General features: G+C 36.2%; 1 protein-coding gene across 1 annotated transcript in view; it reads right to left on the bottom strand.

Annotated features, from left to right (window-relative positions):
* Positions 1-683: 683 nt before the first annotated feature.
* LOC135216442 (dnaJ homolog subfamily C member 16-like) overlaps positions 684-13,579 on the bottom strand; it is a 301,782-nt gene continuing 288,886 nt past the window's right edge. The window contains 1 exon segment of the mRNA XM_064251813.1: positions 684-12,552. Within this exon segment, the coding sequence (XP_064107883.1) occupies positions 12,412-12,552 (141 nt within the window). The 3' untranslated portion in view covers positions 684-12,411.

Raw genomic sequence — 13,579 nt, 5'->3', positions numbered from 1 at the left:
AAAATGGAAGTGATGAAACTTTCAAATTGTTCATACTTCTTTTGTTTTGTAAACTCACAGCTACAGTGAGTGTCCTAAGGGACTTTTTGTATGAATTTTGTTGTTGGAGAGGGGCTGAAGAAAAGTCAGTCTGCATACTCAGGTCATCATGCTTTGAGGTGTTTGGAGTTTAACTAATGTGCATATTTCCTCGTTCCTACCATGCAGCTACGCGTAGAGATAGACAAGTTTCCACTTGACCAGCTAAGGTTTACACCCAAGTATTCTTAAAGTTACTAAGCCCTTGAGGGTCATCATTCCATCTAGATTAGACCCAGCATTGAGCTACAGGTTAGACTTTCATAATGCTAAACCATAAGTGCTACTTGAATGCCATGGTAAGGTTTGCCATCCAGTGTAGTCCTCCTAGTATTCTAGCTATGACCATGTAATCAAAGCCACAGGATTCATACTCTAAAGATCAATCAATCTTAACTCATAATGAGAGTAAAATGGAGCAATTATCATTATTATGTAGTTTAGCCAGATCCATGAATCAAAGAACTAGAAGCCTAGCCAACTTAGATTAGACCAACTACTGTGTATAAAGGCCAAGTTATGTGAGTGAGTTGTATGCAGTTGCTCTCACAGCCCCCGACAGCAAAATGTCAGTAAAATTTTAAAAGGAAATAATTGATGCATAGGACTTTTCAATTATTAAGTTTATTGTATTATGATGAGAAAGTTATAAAACTGACTAGAATGAAAGCAAACAATCATGGACAAAAATTGCCTGCATTACAAATGACATCAAGGGAAATTGGCAGAAATTAGCCTTTCCAGTTTCTTAATCTAACAACTATACATCAAAAGAAGCAAAAACTAAAAAACAAAACTGTTGTATACATCTAGTGAGATAACCACATTATAAACTATTAGTTAAAGCATACTGAATAAATCCCAGATTGATAACAATAACCAAAGGCAGGTCGTATACCTAGAAATTACCAACAAAATTTACATTAAAATGCCTGTCAAAATTTTTAATGGTACGAATGTACCTTACCTTTTTAAATCTACTTTTAAGAAAAAAAAATATTTAAAGCAATTTGTATTTTCCCTTTGGGTATAAAGCAGAGCCTCATATACAGAATAACTTTCAGCACAAGCTGGAACAACCATTAAATCTTGGTAAACATGGTAGTAAAAGGAAGAAAGGGGCGAGGGGAGGAGTTACCTACGCTCTGCACAAACTTGCCATTCCATTGTTTCCTTTGTCCACAAGGACAAAACTCGGATAGAGTTGGTTACTACCTAAATAATTAAAATGTTGCTTCAAAACTGTTGTTGTTCCTATAGGGATACAACCATCATTGTTTGCAAATGTGGAAACTTGCCCTTTAGGAAGGTGTAGTCCAGAGGAAGAGCTGAATTCCACCATGAAACACCAAGCTCCTAGTTGCCTTTGCAAGCAAGGGATGAAATTATTTCAACAACCTCTTAACATTATGGTAGAAAGAAATAAAACGGATTTGGAGTAGGATTAGCATTTTGGAAACCCATAACTACTGAAGGAGTTGGCAAGTCACCATGCAACTTTTTCCTCCTATTCATAAACAAATTCAGAGAAAACTAACCATATCATCCTTGTCAAGAGATAAAGCAGCACATTCTAAGCTACCTACAACAGGTGTTTGCTGTCTAATTACCCTAACCTCATTTTATTCCAGATTGTACTTTGGCCAGGATGCACTTAGGAGAGAAAAAGGAAAGAAAGATATGTCTCCTTCCTCAAAGGAAAGAAAGATATAACCAAACCTTCCTCAATTACTCTTCATACAGGAATATATGCAGCTTACATAATCGGATGTGATGCAAAGTACCCTGTCAGGACTGTGTAACCTTATTTGTTGAGCAACCACTCTCATTACCTCAAAAAATTGAGTTTTTCCAAAAGGCAAGAGGCAGTCTCACACCCCTAACTCTGTGTGCTCTTGAACAGGAAGGAAAAGCAAGCCCCTCTAGGGATGAATCAATCATACCCCCACTTGATAACCTCTCAACCCACCTATCCTACACTCCACACTCGAACAAGTCCTTTTGAACTCCAAAGGCACAGACCAGGTCTCCACCAAAAATCATAAAGGGAAAGACTCTAGGAACTCTCAAAACTCTTGTCCAGAATCAAAGGGTTGGGAGTTTTTGTTACAAAATTTAGGACAAAACAGAAAATGAGAGGGATCCCCACCCTTCCTTGTGTTGTACAAGATGAGACAAGCCATGGAGTTCCCAAACACACACTGTTGAGGCTAAAGCTAAGTGGGAGAAAGTCTTCAGAGTAAAGTTTCTGTCCAAAGAATGAGACAGTAGCTCGGAGAGATGCCCCTAAAGCTACAGATACCATCAATGAAACAACCTACTCCAAGGGCTGAAGTTCCTAGTAAGGGCAAGACTTAAGTTTCTCATAAGCATGGATAACTCTACCAATGCCCCTTACCACAGAAAGTAAGAGTTGCTTGTTTTAGTGAACAAAGATGAAATCTGCAAGCCACTGAACAGGTATCTGTGTTTGGGGAGAGCAATTCCTTCTATGACACCAACTCCAGAGGATAGTAAGCACACTTTCCCTACCATGCACTCACTATAAAACAACATAGGTATCCAGAGATTTCTCTCACTGGCCTGCAAGAAAACCCTCTTGCAGAGGCAACGCTGAATAACATTCACCTATGAAGGTGGAGAGATCGAACTGCCTAGCGATACCTGTGACTATGTAGGTGACACAGGAGGGTGGACTATGGGGGAAACTGCATCAGCACCTTAATCAGGAATGTCAGCAGATGTGAGTAACACTCGGCATGAGGCTGTTGAGTAACTGTCTGAAGATCCAAGTAGACGAACACTCAGTTGATCACCACCCAGTAAAGAGTGAACAGTGTATACAAACAGACTGTCTCAAGGATGTTGGAACATTTTCATCATCACTATGCACAAGGAAGAGGCAGCTATAAGCCCTGGATACAAGGAATCAGTGACACTAAGGCACCTTCCTCAATCATGATTTCCATATCTAACAATAGGTTAAAGATGTCCAAGAAGCCACAGAATAATTAGGAACAGGATGAGCATCATGGGAGAAAAGCACAAAGGTACCTGAATGGAAGCTTGTATATGTCCCAAAGTGATACGGTTCAAGACTACTTACTCACTGTTGCTACCACTTGGTTCAATAAGGAAGACAAGCAGTATTCCTATTCATGGCAGAGGAGGATGAAGATTGCCATGCTCAACAACTAACTCCCTTATTCTTCCCTTTCCCACCCCTCTTGGACTGCTGCTCCTGTTCCAAGCTTCTAAAGCTGGCTAGAGCTGCTGCTACACACCAAATATGACAGATGTGCTGCTGTTGCTTAGACTTAGATGGAGCAGTAGGCTGAGGAGCCATAACAGATTCAACTGCTTGGCAGACTTCTTTGGAAGAGGCCCCCTACTCTGCCTTGGAGAAGGTGGAGGGCGAGAATGACCCTCCAACTTCAAGGCCACCTGCTGAACGAGAATAACTCTCTAACTTCTTACCCTCTTAGTGGGTGACTTATCCAATCCTAGGAGGTGAAAAGCCAGAGGAAAAGTAGCCGAAGGGAAGATTTTAAAAGCATTTGGCATAATTTCATTTTTTTAAAACTTAATTAAACGCTCTTAGGCCTGTTCTTCCTCTTGCCATACTTCTCCCACTGACATGAAGTCCAAGGAAGACTCTCAACATAGGGAATTGTTTCTTCCTTTCTCCAAGATCTCCTGATACAGACTACATAGCCACCCATGACCTTTGCAATGGCACTGGTTCTGTATTCTCTATAGCTGAGAAAACCAGACCCAAAATAAACAAGCAAATGGTATTCATTGCACAAAGCAAGGTTCAAGGTAAAAGTAACAATTTCAGGGTACTCTACCAATTGTAAATCACACAGGGAAGCAACAGCAAATGCATCCTTCTGTTATGGCGACTAAAGAAATAAAAGAGAGGAGAGCAAAGTTAACCACTGCTCCCTTCCTCCCTATTGTTTAGCTCAAGTGCTTTTAAACTACAGTAAAACTTGTCATAAACACATGTTGACAAATTATCGCATACATGTTGACAAATTATCACATACATGTCACCAACATGTCGAAAAGGCGACGAAGGAAAGGGGAGAAAGAAACTGCGGCAAATGTTGAATAATAGTACGATGCACTCGTTGAAACTTTCAACGAGTCGTTGACTTGTGTTCAGCCTGTTGTGTGCGAGAGTAGTTGCCAATGTGCGTTTTTTACTATATTTCGAAAAGTTAAATTCTGTGGAAGTATTTGGAATGGTGTTTCAACCTTCCTATTTAGGTGAGGACAGAAATCATCTCTCTCTCTCTCTCTCTCTCTCTCTCTGATCCGACAGCTGTTCCAGCTCGTGCTGAAGGGTACTCTATGTATGAAGGGTGATGGTTGCTCACCCTTAATAACACAAATTTTGAGGCTATGGCTTACCTTTAACTATATATCACAACCTAACACTGCTCATATATTTCAAAAACTGCAATATCCCCAGCTCCTTACCACATAAGTTTACATTTAGTTTCTCTTATTCTAGAAGATCTCCTAAACAGTTTCATTTTGGCCATGGTTATTATAAAAATATTTTGTTACATTTATCTTCTATTACAGCAAGTACCTGGTATTAATGCCAATGACAAAATTTACCAAGAAAATAAAAATCTACTACATGTACAACAATGGAAGTTTTATCACCAAATCATCACCAATACAGTTTTAAAACAAAGTTTCAAGACTAAACTACAGTAACAAATGAAATAAATAGAATTTAAGCGTAAAAACTTACATACATATTTTCCGTTTTCCAAATTATTCAAAATACTCCCCAAGAATTAACTATCCTTTAAAATGCCTCTACTGTATTGAATATTTCATCCAAAGTAGATGTTACTATGAAAGAGGTACCATGCATTGATTACTAAATCAGTGGGATGCCCATAGGTTTTTGGCTACACAGGTGAAGAGTTATCTGCAAAGTTAGAAAGTAAACACGACAATTTTATAGTATTTCTATTTGGAAGGAAACTAAAATACACACAGTTAACCTTCCTTCAAAATAATACCATTACGAAAATACAACTACAAACCTACCCTTATATTGTACTTGCATTGGGAACTACAATCCAGTTGATTGACAGATTCCACATTTTCCAACCATGGCAATAATATGTCTACATTAACAGGTAACTGGTATGCCAAACACTAGGTTATTACAACAACAACTAGAAGGATAAGGAAAATAGATGTTGGCAGCTATGACATAAAACATCACCAATGACAAACTCGCCAACACTTTAAGCATTGCATGCCAGAATTCTTAACAGAGGAAACTGAACATCACAGTAATAGACAGTGAAGGGACTGTTATTTAACAAACAATGACTAGAATCCAACCAAGAGGACTGTTAGGATCCACAACCAAGCATAAAGATTATAAGGAAAGACAATGGAAAATGAGAAATTTTTAATTTGCATTTTCCATTGCTAACAAACTTTTACCAGCTGGGAAACCAGTTAAAAACAATAAAAAAAAATTTTATGTGCAAGGGTTCTGTGGCATCTGGTATCCGATATGTAGCAGAGGTGGAGGCTGGTCAGACACCACGCTTGAACCTCACGAATCACTTTTGCACAATACGAATTCTTTTATCTATCAGCATGATTGACATGTACAGTAGGAATGTAGTCACAAGTAATCAAGTCTTAAAATAAGGCCTACTTATGAGAAAACCACTTGAAGGAAGGCCTATGTCTAAATACATGACACTTGCCTCTGTCTCCAAGTTTGTCTCAAAGGCTAAGATGCCTTCAACCTGTACTCTTCCCCTGTGTAGTAACTGGACCTTGGCAACAGCCTTGAAAAAGAGGTTCTAAAACTTTTTCAGTATTGTTCTGCACCTACTTACTGAAATCCAAATCATTGGACATTAGAAGCAAGCAGCAAATATACAGCAGCTGTCCTCTGCCTGCAGAGGACAGCCCTAGAGTGATAGAAACCACATGGTAAGACATTAAAAGTATTAAATTATTATATGCTAAAATCTCAATCATATTACTAGAATTATTCTCCATTATCATCACTATCAATGATATATGTAGTTGAGTTTTTACACATTCTTATGAGCAAAATTATATATAAATTGCATAACAAGCCTCCACAGAAATGGTGTCCACAAGTGAAAAGACAAAAAGCAGATCAAAGAGAAAAATAGTTAAGTAAAAACAAAGTTAAAATACATTATAAAACATTTGGAAAAAGATTGCAAAAATCTAAAACAGGAATTAATTCAACAGTTTAATTCAAACTTTTATGGGAGATCATCCATAAAACTACCAGAAATAGTTCCATGCTGAACAGTGATGAGCAATGTGGCTTTACATCATCTCTACACAACAGTGTAACACATACAGTGTAACACATCTCAAAAGAATATGAATACTGATGCTCTATTAAAAAAAAAGGTGGCATGCATATAATTCTAGGAACAGACACTAAACGAAAGGCATCACAAGCTAGCTTTCTCAGACTAAACCAACAATGTAACAACAGAATTGGTGCATGAAGGCATAACTGGCATACAAAAGGTGCAAATGTTCAGAACCAGGGAGTACAGTATTACCAATGCATGGTAAATCATAAAAAGGCAGCTTATTACAAGATTCCTACTTGACAATTTTGAATGAGCCTTGCAACCAACTGGACACTTACTTAAAACCATTCCAAATTCCCACTTTCCAGTTCATATTCAGCAAAAACTCAAGGTGAAATAATTTTTCCATAACCTCCCAACAACAATGGTGTATGGTGAAATAATTTTTCCATAACCTCCCAACAACAATGGTGTATGTCATCAATCACAAGGGAAACAGAAAAAACCATGACTGCATCAGAATTAGGTTCAGAGCCAAAATAAAGGGAAGAGAAACCAAATCACACCAGTAAACTTGCACTCCAGTGTCAAATGACACTGTATACTCTGAATATATTTTTCATGCATGTTTACAATAGATCACAAAGCCTATGATTGTGGACCTTGGGTCACTATGCCGAGTTTTAACTTGGGCTGAAATCATGATGATCAGTAATAAGGAAATACTCAAAAACTCATCATGGATCCCTTTGAGAGACAGGGCATCAGTCTAAAACATACTGAATTTCTGTTATGTAGTACTGCAGAGTTTATTAACAAAAAACAAAATAAAATACACCTACATAGTACTAAATATAATGGGAAGGCTGGCTATGGAATGGAAGTACAATAAACAAAGAGTTAGTCTAATTATTACTGTATAAATATACATAAAATGTAGGTCCCTTAACACCAAACAATGGAATATGAAGGATATTTAAAATGACCTTCCAATTAATTATTTATACATAAATTTTCTGTAGATGGTATTTCATAAATAAATCATCAGCTGACAGACTTCCTGAGATGTGGAGTTAGTGTTTCCTCATAGTAATCTCTGCATGATACCCTTTTGGCAGTTATATTAATTTCAAACAGCTTTCTCACAACCCATAACAATTGTCCAATGTGCAGTAAAAAATTGCATCTTGGAAGTACAAAAACAAAAAAAAAAAACAACTTGTACACATTCCTAAACTTTTTTGAGAAATTTACTTCATGACCAAGTTCAAGGATTAATTTCAAGTACCAACTATAAGTACATTTTCATGTTTTACAAATATGACATTTGAATTAACTGCTATATTTAAAGTGACCACAAATAAAGCTTACAGCTACCAGTTATGCTTGATTACATGGCAATTGAACATCAAAACATAGATAAATGAACAAAATAACGACAGTCCTCGGCTGAAGACAACCCTGTCATTTAGAGAGAGAGAGAGAATGAATTGCAGAACAAATAAGTAAACCAATCATTCAGTGGAAATTTTGGTCATTTGGCATAAAGTATCAATGATGACCCCATTCCATGCAGCTTGACAAATTCAATGACAGCTAAAACAAACACGCTGTCTTTGCTAAGATTAGATTACTTGTTCACCTAGTTACTAAAATATCTAGTTCTGTTGAACATTACCAGAAATCATCCGAAAGAAAAGCTATTTATATACCATTCTTACAACAGTACATCATGAAACCTCACTAATCCAGGATTCTCATGGAAATATCTTCATTAATTTCTCGACAGGCTGTGACCTTTCAATATTACTTTTAATATTTTGAGGTCGTTAGAGTATACTGTGATTATTAATACAAAAACAATACCAACACCTAGAGACAATTCTGATCATACTTGTTCTTCAACTTCCTTACAGCTAAAGGTAGACCTGAACTTTCTGTATATACAACATAAAGTGTGGAAAAAATGTTTGAAACTACCATACAACCTAATGAAAAACCTGGATAATAGTTCATATTTAGCAAATGAAGAAATACACATCTACCGTGACCCTGAAATAATTTTTTACTGAAAAAACATTGAACACACTGGTGTTTTTATGGTGTTTCATCAGAATAGAAAAACATCTATATAATACTTTAAAATAAAAATTTCATTTATAATGGCTACTTTACGACATTAGCAGCTTTAGAATAGCTATATCAACACATACAGTAATAAAACAAATGTCTAAAATCTTAACTTTATACTTGGAAAAGCACACATTTTCAGATTTAAACAATGAAACATTGTACAGTACTATAATCCATTAAAACAAAAATCGGTGCAATCCTTTCCTTATTTCCTAAAAAAAAAACCTTGTCATATGGAAGAAACTCACTGGTAGAAATGGGAAAAAAATACTTGAAGTACTAATAATCAACTATTAAACATTCAATAATTTTATACTACGACAATGTTGAGACTGTATGAAGGCCAGCTATCCAAAAATCAAATGTGTTTTGCTGATGCAAACCCCTGTCTTATTAGAATTTAAAGTTTTCATTTCTAGGAAGACATTGGTTTATACTTCATACACCTACATTTTCATTGCAATTCTTTTCCTAATTACAAAGGAACAACAAACTTCAACCACATGCTGAATGTTATGCATTTTTACATATAAGAAGCATTGTCAATTCAAATTTATCAAAATGAATGATACAAAGCAAAATTTCTTATCTGTAAAATTTCAGGACATGAAAAATTGATCTGCAATAACACCAGCAATGTCATAATGTCAAGGCAGTGGTGTGGCAGTGAGGTAAGTGGCAACATGAACACTACTTTGGGTACAACTGTGCTGGAATGTATAAGGATGGGATAACATGTCAAAAATAAATTTAAATGATTCTCATATTCAAAGGGTACTATGGTAACAGCTTGACCTCAGTGTGACTGATTCTTGCCTTCTGTGATTTCTAAACTAAAAATGAAATGTAAGTGCTGAGATCAGTAAACTCCCATGACAAAATATGCAAGATCCTGCTTTCTATAAAGAAAAGCAAGTGTGAAGTTTTGACAATGCCAAGTTCATTCGGGTTAATTCAGTAATCGGAGCCAATCGGAAAAATAAAAAGTACTATGGCGGTAAGAATGTGGCTTAAGGTACACACAATTGCAACAAAATAAAAGTACCTTAATGATACAAGTTGGAAGTGTATTAAGACTAGCTAAAATGACCAAGCATCTGAACTTTCTGCATAAAGAAAATTGCGATACTAGACATCCATTATTGTTGTTAAAACATTCACAAAGTGTACGTTTCACTAGTATAAATAATACCCACTCGTCTATTTGTGATAGTAATTCCTAATATCAAACTGTTCTAAAATATACATACACAAGTAGACCCTTGCAAATCTGGACCTCTTCTGTTTTAATATTGGTAAAATTCTGACAGATTCAGGCAGGCATAATGTGTAGATCAGAATGACTTAAAAAGGAAAAGCACCAAAATATATAAGTTATAACCGTTTAAATATTAATAAAATCTTGTCTGCAATGACTTTGACAATATCTACAGGAACAAAATATCTACAAGCTTGTCCTATTTTAAGGTTTTTAAAGAGCAGGTCTAGGTGTTTCAATAGCACCTCGGCATTGCTATCTACAAGGATTTTGGAGGAAGTATCAGTACTTCACTGGGGTAGATTTAGCCTTTTCATAAACACCTCAATACCATTGCCTTCAGTTTAACTTTAAAAAGACTGATTTATTGTATTTTAGCAGCCCCTCAAAACAAGCAGGCATGAATTGAAATTTCTTCAGTGCTAGATGCAAGCTGATGTCTAGTTTCCTTCAGCAGAAGCATAGTTTATAGCAAAATTGTTCAAGGCTTTTTTTTTTTTTTGAGGTAATTGCTTCAAAACACAAATGTTACCAGAGCAATTCACAATAATGTATGCATAACCTTGCCCTCCTGACAATGCTCTAGCTTAGGGGTTGGTAACTTTTTGGAAAGAGCAGGTCAGACTGCCATACAGTGTCTTGGAGGAGGGCCATGATATCAAATGCACTATAAGGATCGCTTAAAGTCTTAAACTAGGCAACCACTGTTAGATAACTAGTGTTCAGGTGATAAGTTGGTGGGCCGAACTGAAATCCCTTGTGGGCCAGATGTGGCCCAGGGATTACCAACCCCTGCTCTAGCTTATCAATGACTAACGTCCCCTGCAGTTTCCAAAGTTTCTCCATACTCTCAAAAGGAAAAGTTAATCTTTTTACCACAATTCATATAAGTCTTAAACCACTAAAACTACATCATCCCTTACTGATATCAAATACATCTCACTTCAGCACAATATGGTACATTCCCAAAACTAAAGCACTCAAAATTACAATCTTTTTAATGTTGTTATAACCTACATGGCAACATAAAATAAATAAAACCTCTTGGTCATTTGATATATTCTAGAACTACTAACAGCTTACTACTTATGTTACACATTATGCTTGTACTACTTCACTGAGCCCAAAATGCTAAGATGTGCAAGGGTTTAACAAGCAGTAACTATATTTCTTCAATACAACTTATATCATTAAAGTAGCTTGGAATTTTTTTTACCATCATTTTACCTAAATGATAACAGGTCCAGGTTAGCCATTTTAGTTGCAGCTAGTTGTGTAAATAACAAGAACTCAAGAAAGTGGTAACTTCTGCCAGAGAAATAAGAAATAAGAAATATGAGCAATTCAGGCTAAATATCTACAATCTTCAAAATCATATGAAGTTCTAGCAAGCCTCAAGTTTTGACACCTTGTTTATGTTCTTGTTGAAATAAAAATAAATTAAGAATTTTCTGATTATTTCTATTACTGAGTACCCTAATCGGACAAATAATTATTGAAGAATTTTACCATACCACTGATTATAATCTTCAATATAATGGTTTTCACTATGGTCTGTTGACAGAAAAAGTAAATTGCTACTCTTATGATATGACTATGAATTACTGTAGTATGTACTTTAATATGTATTTAAAGAGTACTGGGCAACTACACAGAACTTCAAAGGTTACTGCAATGGGTAAGCATAAAATAGGAATCCTGTTATTCTTTTAAAATTTATTTAAAAACAAATATCAATTAACATGTTTTTCTGGTATAAAGAGGAGCATCATGCTTCCATAATTGGCAAGTCCATTTTATTAATGAGAAACTTTTATACCCAAAGAAGTTACTCACCTGGTTTAGATTATCATTAACTGAGGACATAAAGCAAAACCTGAATCTCATGGAGACTGACTAATAGTAGACAGAATTGCTTGAGTCGAGCACATTCAATAATCCACCAGACTCAGCATGAAGATACCAGTTATGAGAAGAAATGGCAGCCTTACTTTTAGTTTACATGTAAGGAGATTAATACTTCTACGCAAAAAAACTAAATCAGAAGTCTTTGTTTTGTTAAATAAGAGCTAGATCCAATATCTATATAGTCTACTATGTATATCATATATACACAATCAAATGCAGATCCTTATGGGGATGAAACAAGAACCAAATCTACTACTGCCTACTCAAGATCAAATATAATGTCTACTGAGTATTTATACATATACTACTATATAGTCTCATACTTCTCTACGTAACATGTAAGTGTATACCTATTATGTACATTACATATAATGTCTGCATATACAAAGTCTTATAAATTGAATTCACATATGAATAAATTAGTCCTGCCCCTTGTAGTTTCCCTTCCCAAGATTTCAATTTTAATGTACAAGACATATCGGTAACAATGAAACACATGCTGCCTTGCACATAACATAGTCTACCTACAACAATGTAGTCAAGGGTAACATGCTATTTAACAATACTATCAACATACAGTCACCTGCTTGTATGATATATCATGATTCCCTTTGTTCAGGACACTAGAGGAGATAAGATATGACATCATTCCATAGCCAGAATGTACGTCTGAGATCTCTACTTCCCAGGCCAGTCAGGCCAGTAATTGATGTGGTATCGGAAAGTTGATCCTTCAAAGAGCCTGTCCATCCACATGGATAATCCTTCTAAGAGTTGTTCTTCAAAAAGTATGTTACTATAGTAGTTGAGCAGGGGTTTCTGGAAAGAAGAAAAGCGTTTGAAATAAAAATGTTAACATTAATAAACTATGGAGAGAGCACATATATATTTATATATATGAATTAACATAATTGACACTCATTAAAGTAGTTTTCTTCCTACCTTAGTGCATTAAACATGACAGGTTTTTGCAAAAGCTACTGCTGCCTCTGGAAAATTTTGGTTTTTGCAAAGGCTACTGCTGCCTCTGGAAAGTTTTGGTTTTTGCAAAGGCTACTGCTGCCTCTGGAAAGTTTTGGTTTTTGCAAAGGCTACTGCTGCCTCTGGAAAATTTCAAGTCTGAGACTGCTGGATAACGCATAGGGGTGAAGATGAACTGCATCCAGGTAGCAATAAAAATCTGTATATGTACAAAATGCTCCAGGAGTTTCTTCCAAACCAGAAGACTCCAAAAGTTGTATATCAACTTGAACAACATATCCACAAACCACACAAATGACTACAACTATTCTGATTAGGAAACTTTACACAAACAATTGTCCTGCTCAGGTCGTTCACTCTCCCATTACCAACCAAAATTTGAGATACCACCAGAGTTACAACCTGATCATATGCACCCATGTTGCCACAGGTGCCAAGGTTCAGATGAAGATTTGCATAACAGTTGCCAGCACAAATCACAAACTTTCACTGCTATATCTTACCTTGTAAGTCGAAGACCAAGCACTAGGACCCATGAGGTCATTCAGCAATTGATAGTAGAAAGGTTTCAAAGTCTGCTATTGGCTGCTTACTCGCTGCCTCAAGACAGTTGCCGGAGTTGATGTCATGGGGAGCTGCATTCCACCTTGAGCTCGTGGGAGGGAGGAAGGCACTATTCATTTTTCCTAAATGAATAGTGCTTCCAGCAAGCACAGACATCTCAGGTCAGGGGCACTTCAAAGGTTTGTAGTATTGTTAACAATTCTATCCCATTATTTTCAACATAAGTTGTTTAAAAGAAGGAGTACTTCCCAACTATACCAACTACAGGCTCCATGACCCTTCAGCCCGTTTAGAAGAAGGC

This window comes from Macrobrachium nipponense, chromosome 6 (assembly GCF_015104395.2).
Source record: "Macrobrachium nipponense isolate FS-2020 chromosome 6, ASM1510439v2, whole genome shotgun sequence".
In the NCBI taxonomy this organism is placed as follows: Eukaryota; Metazoa; Arthropoda; class Malacostraca; order Decapoda; family Palaemonidae; genus Macrobrachium; species Macrobrachium nipponense.
This window is presented reverse-complemented; position numbering and strand designations above follow the sequence as displayed.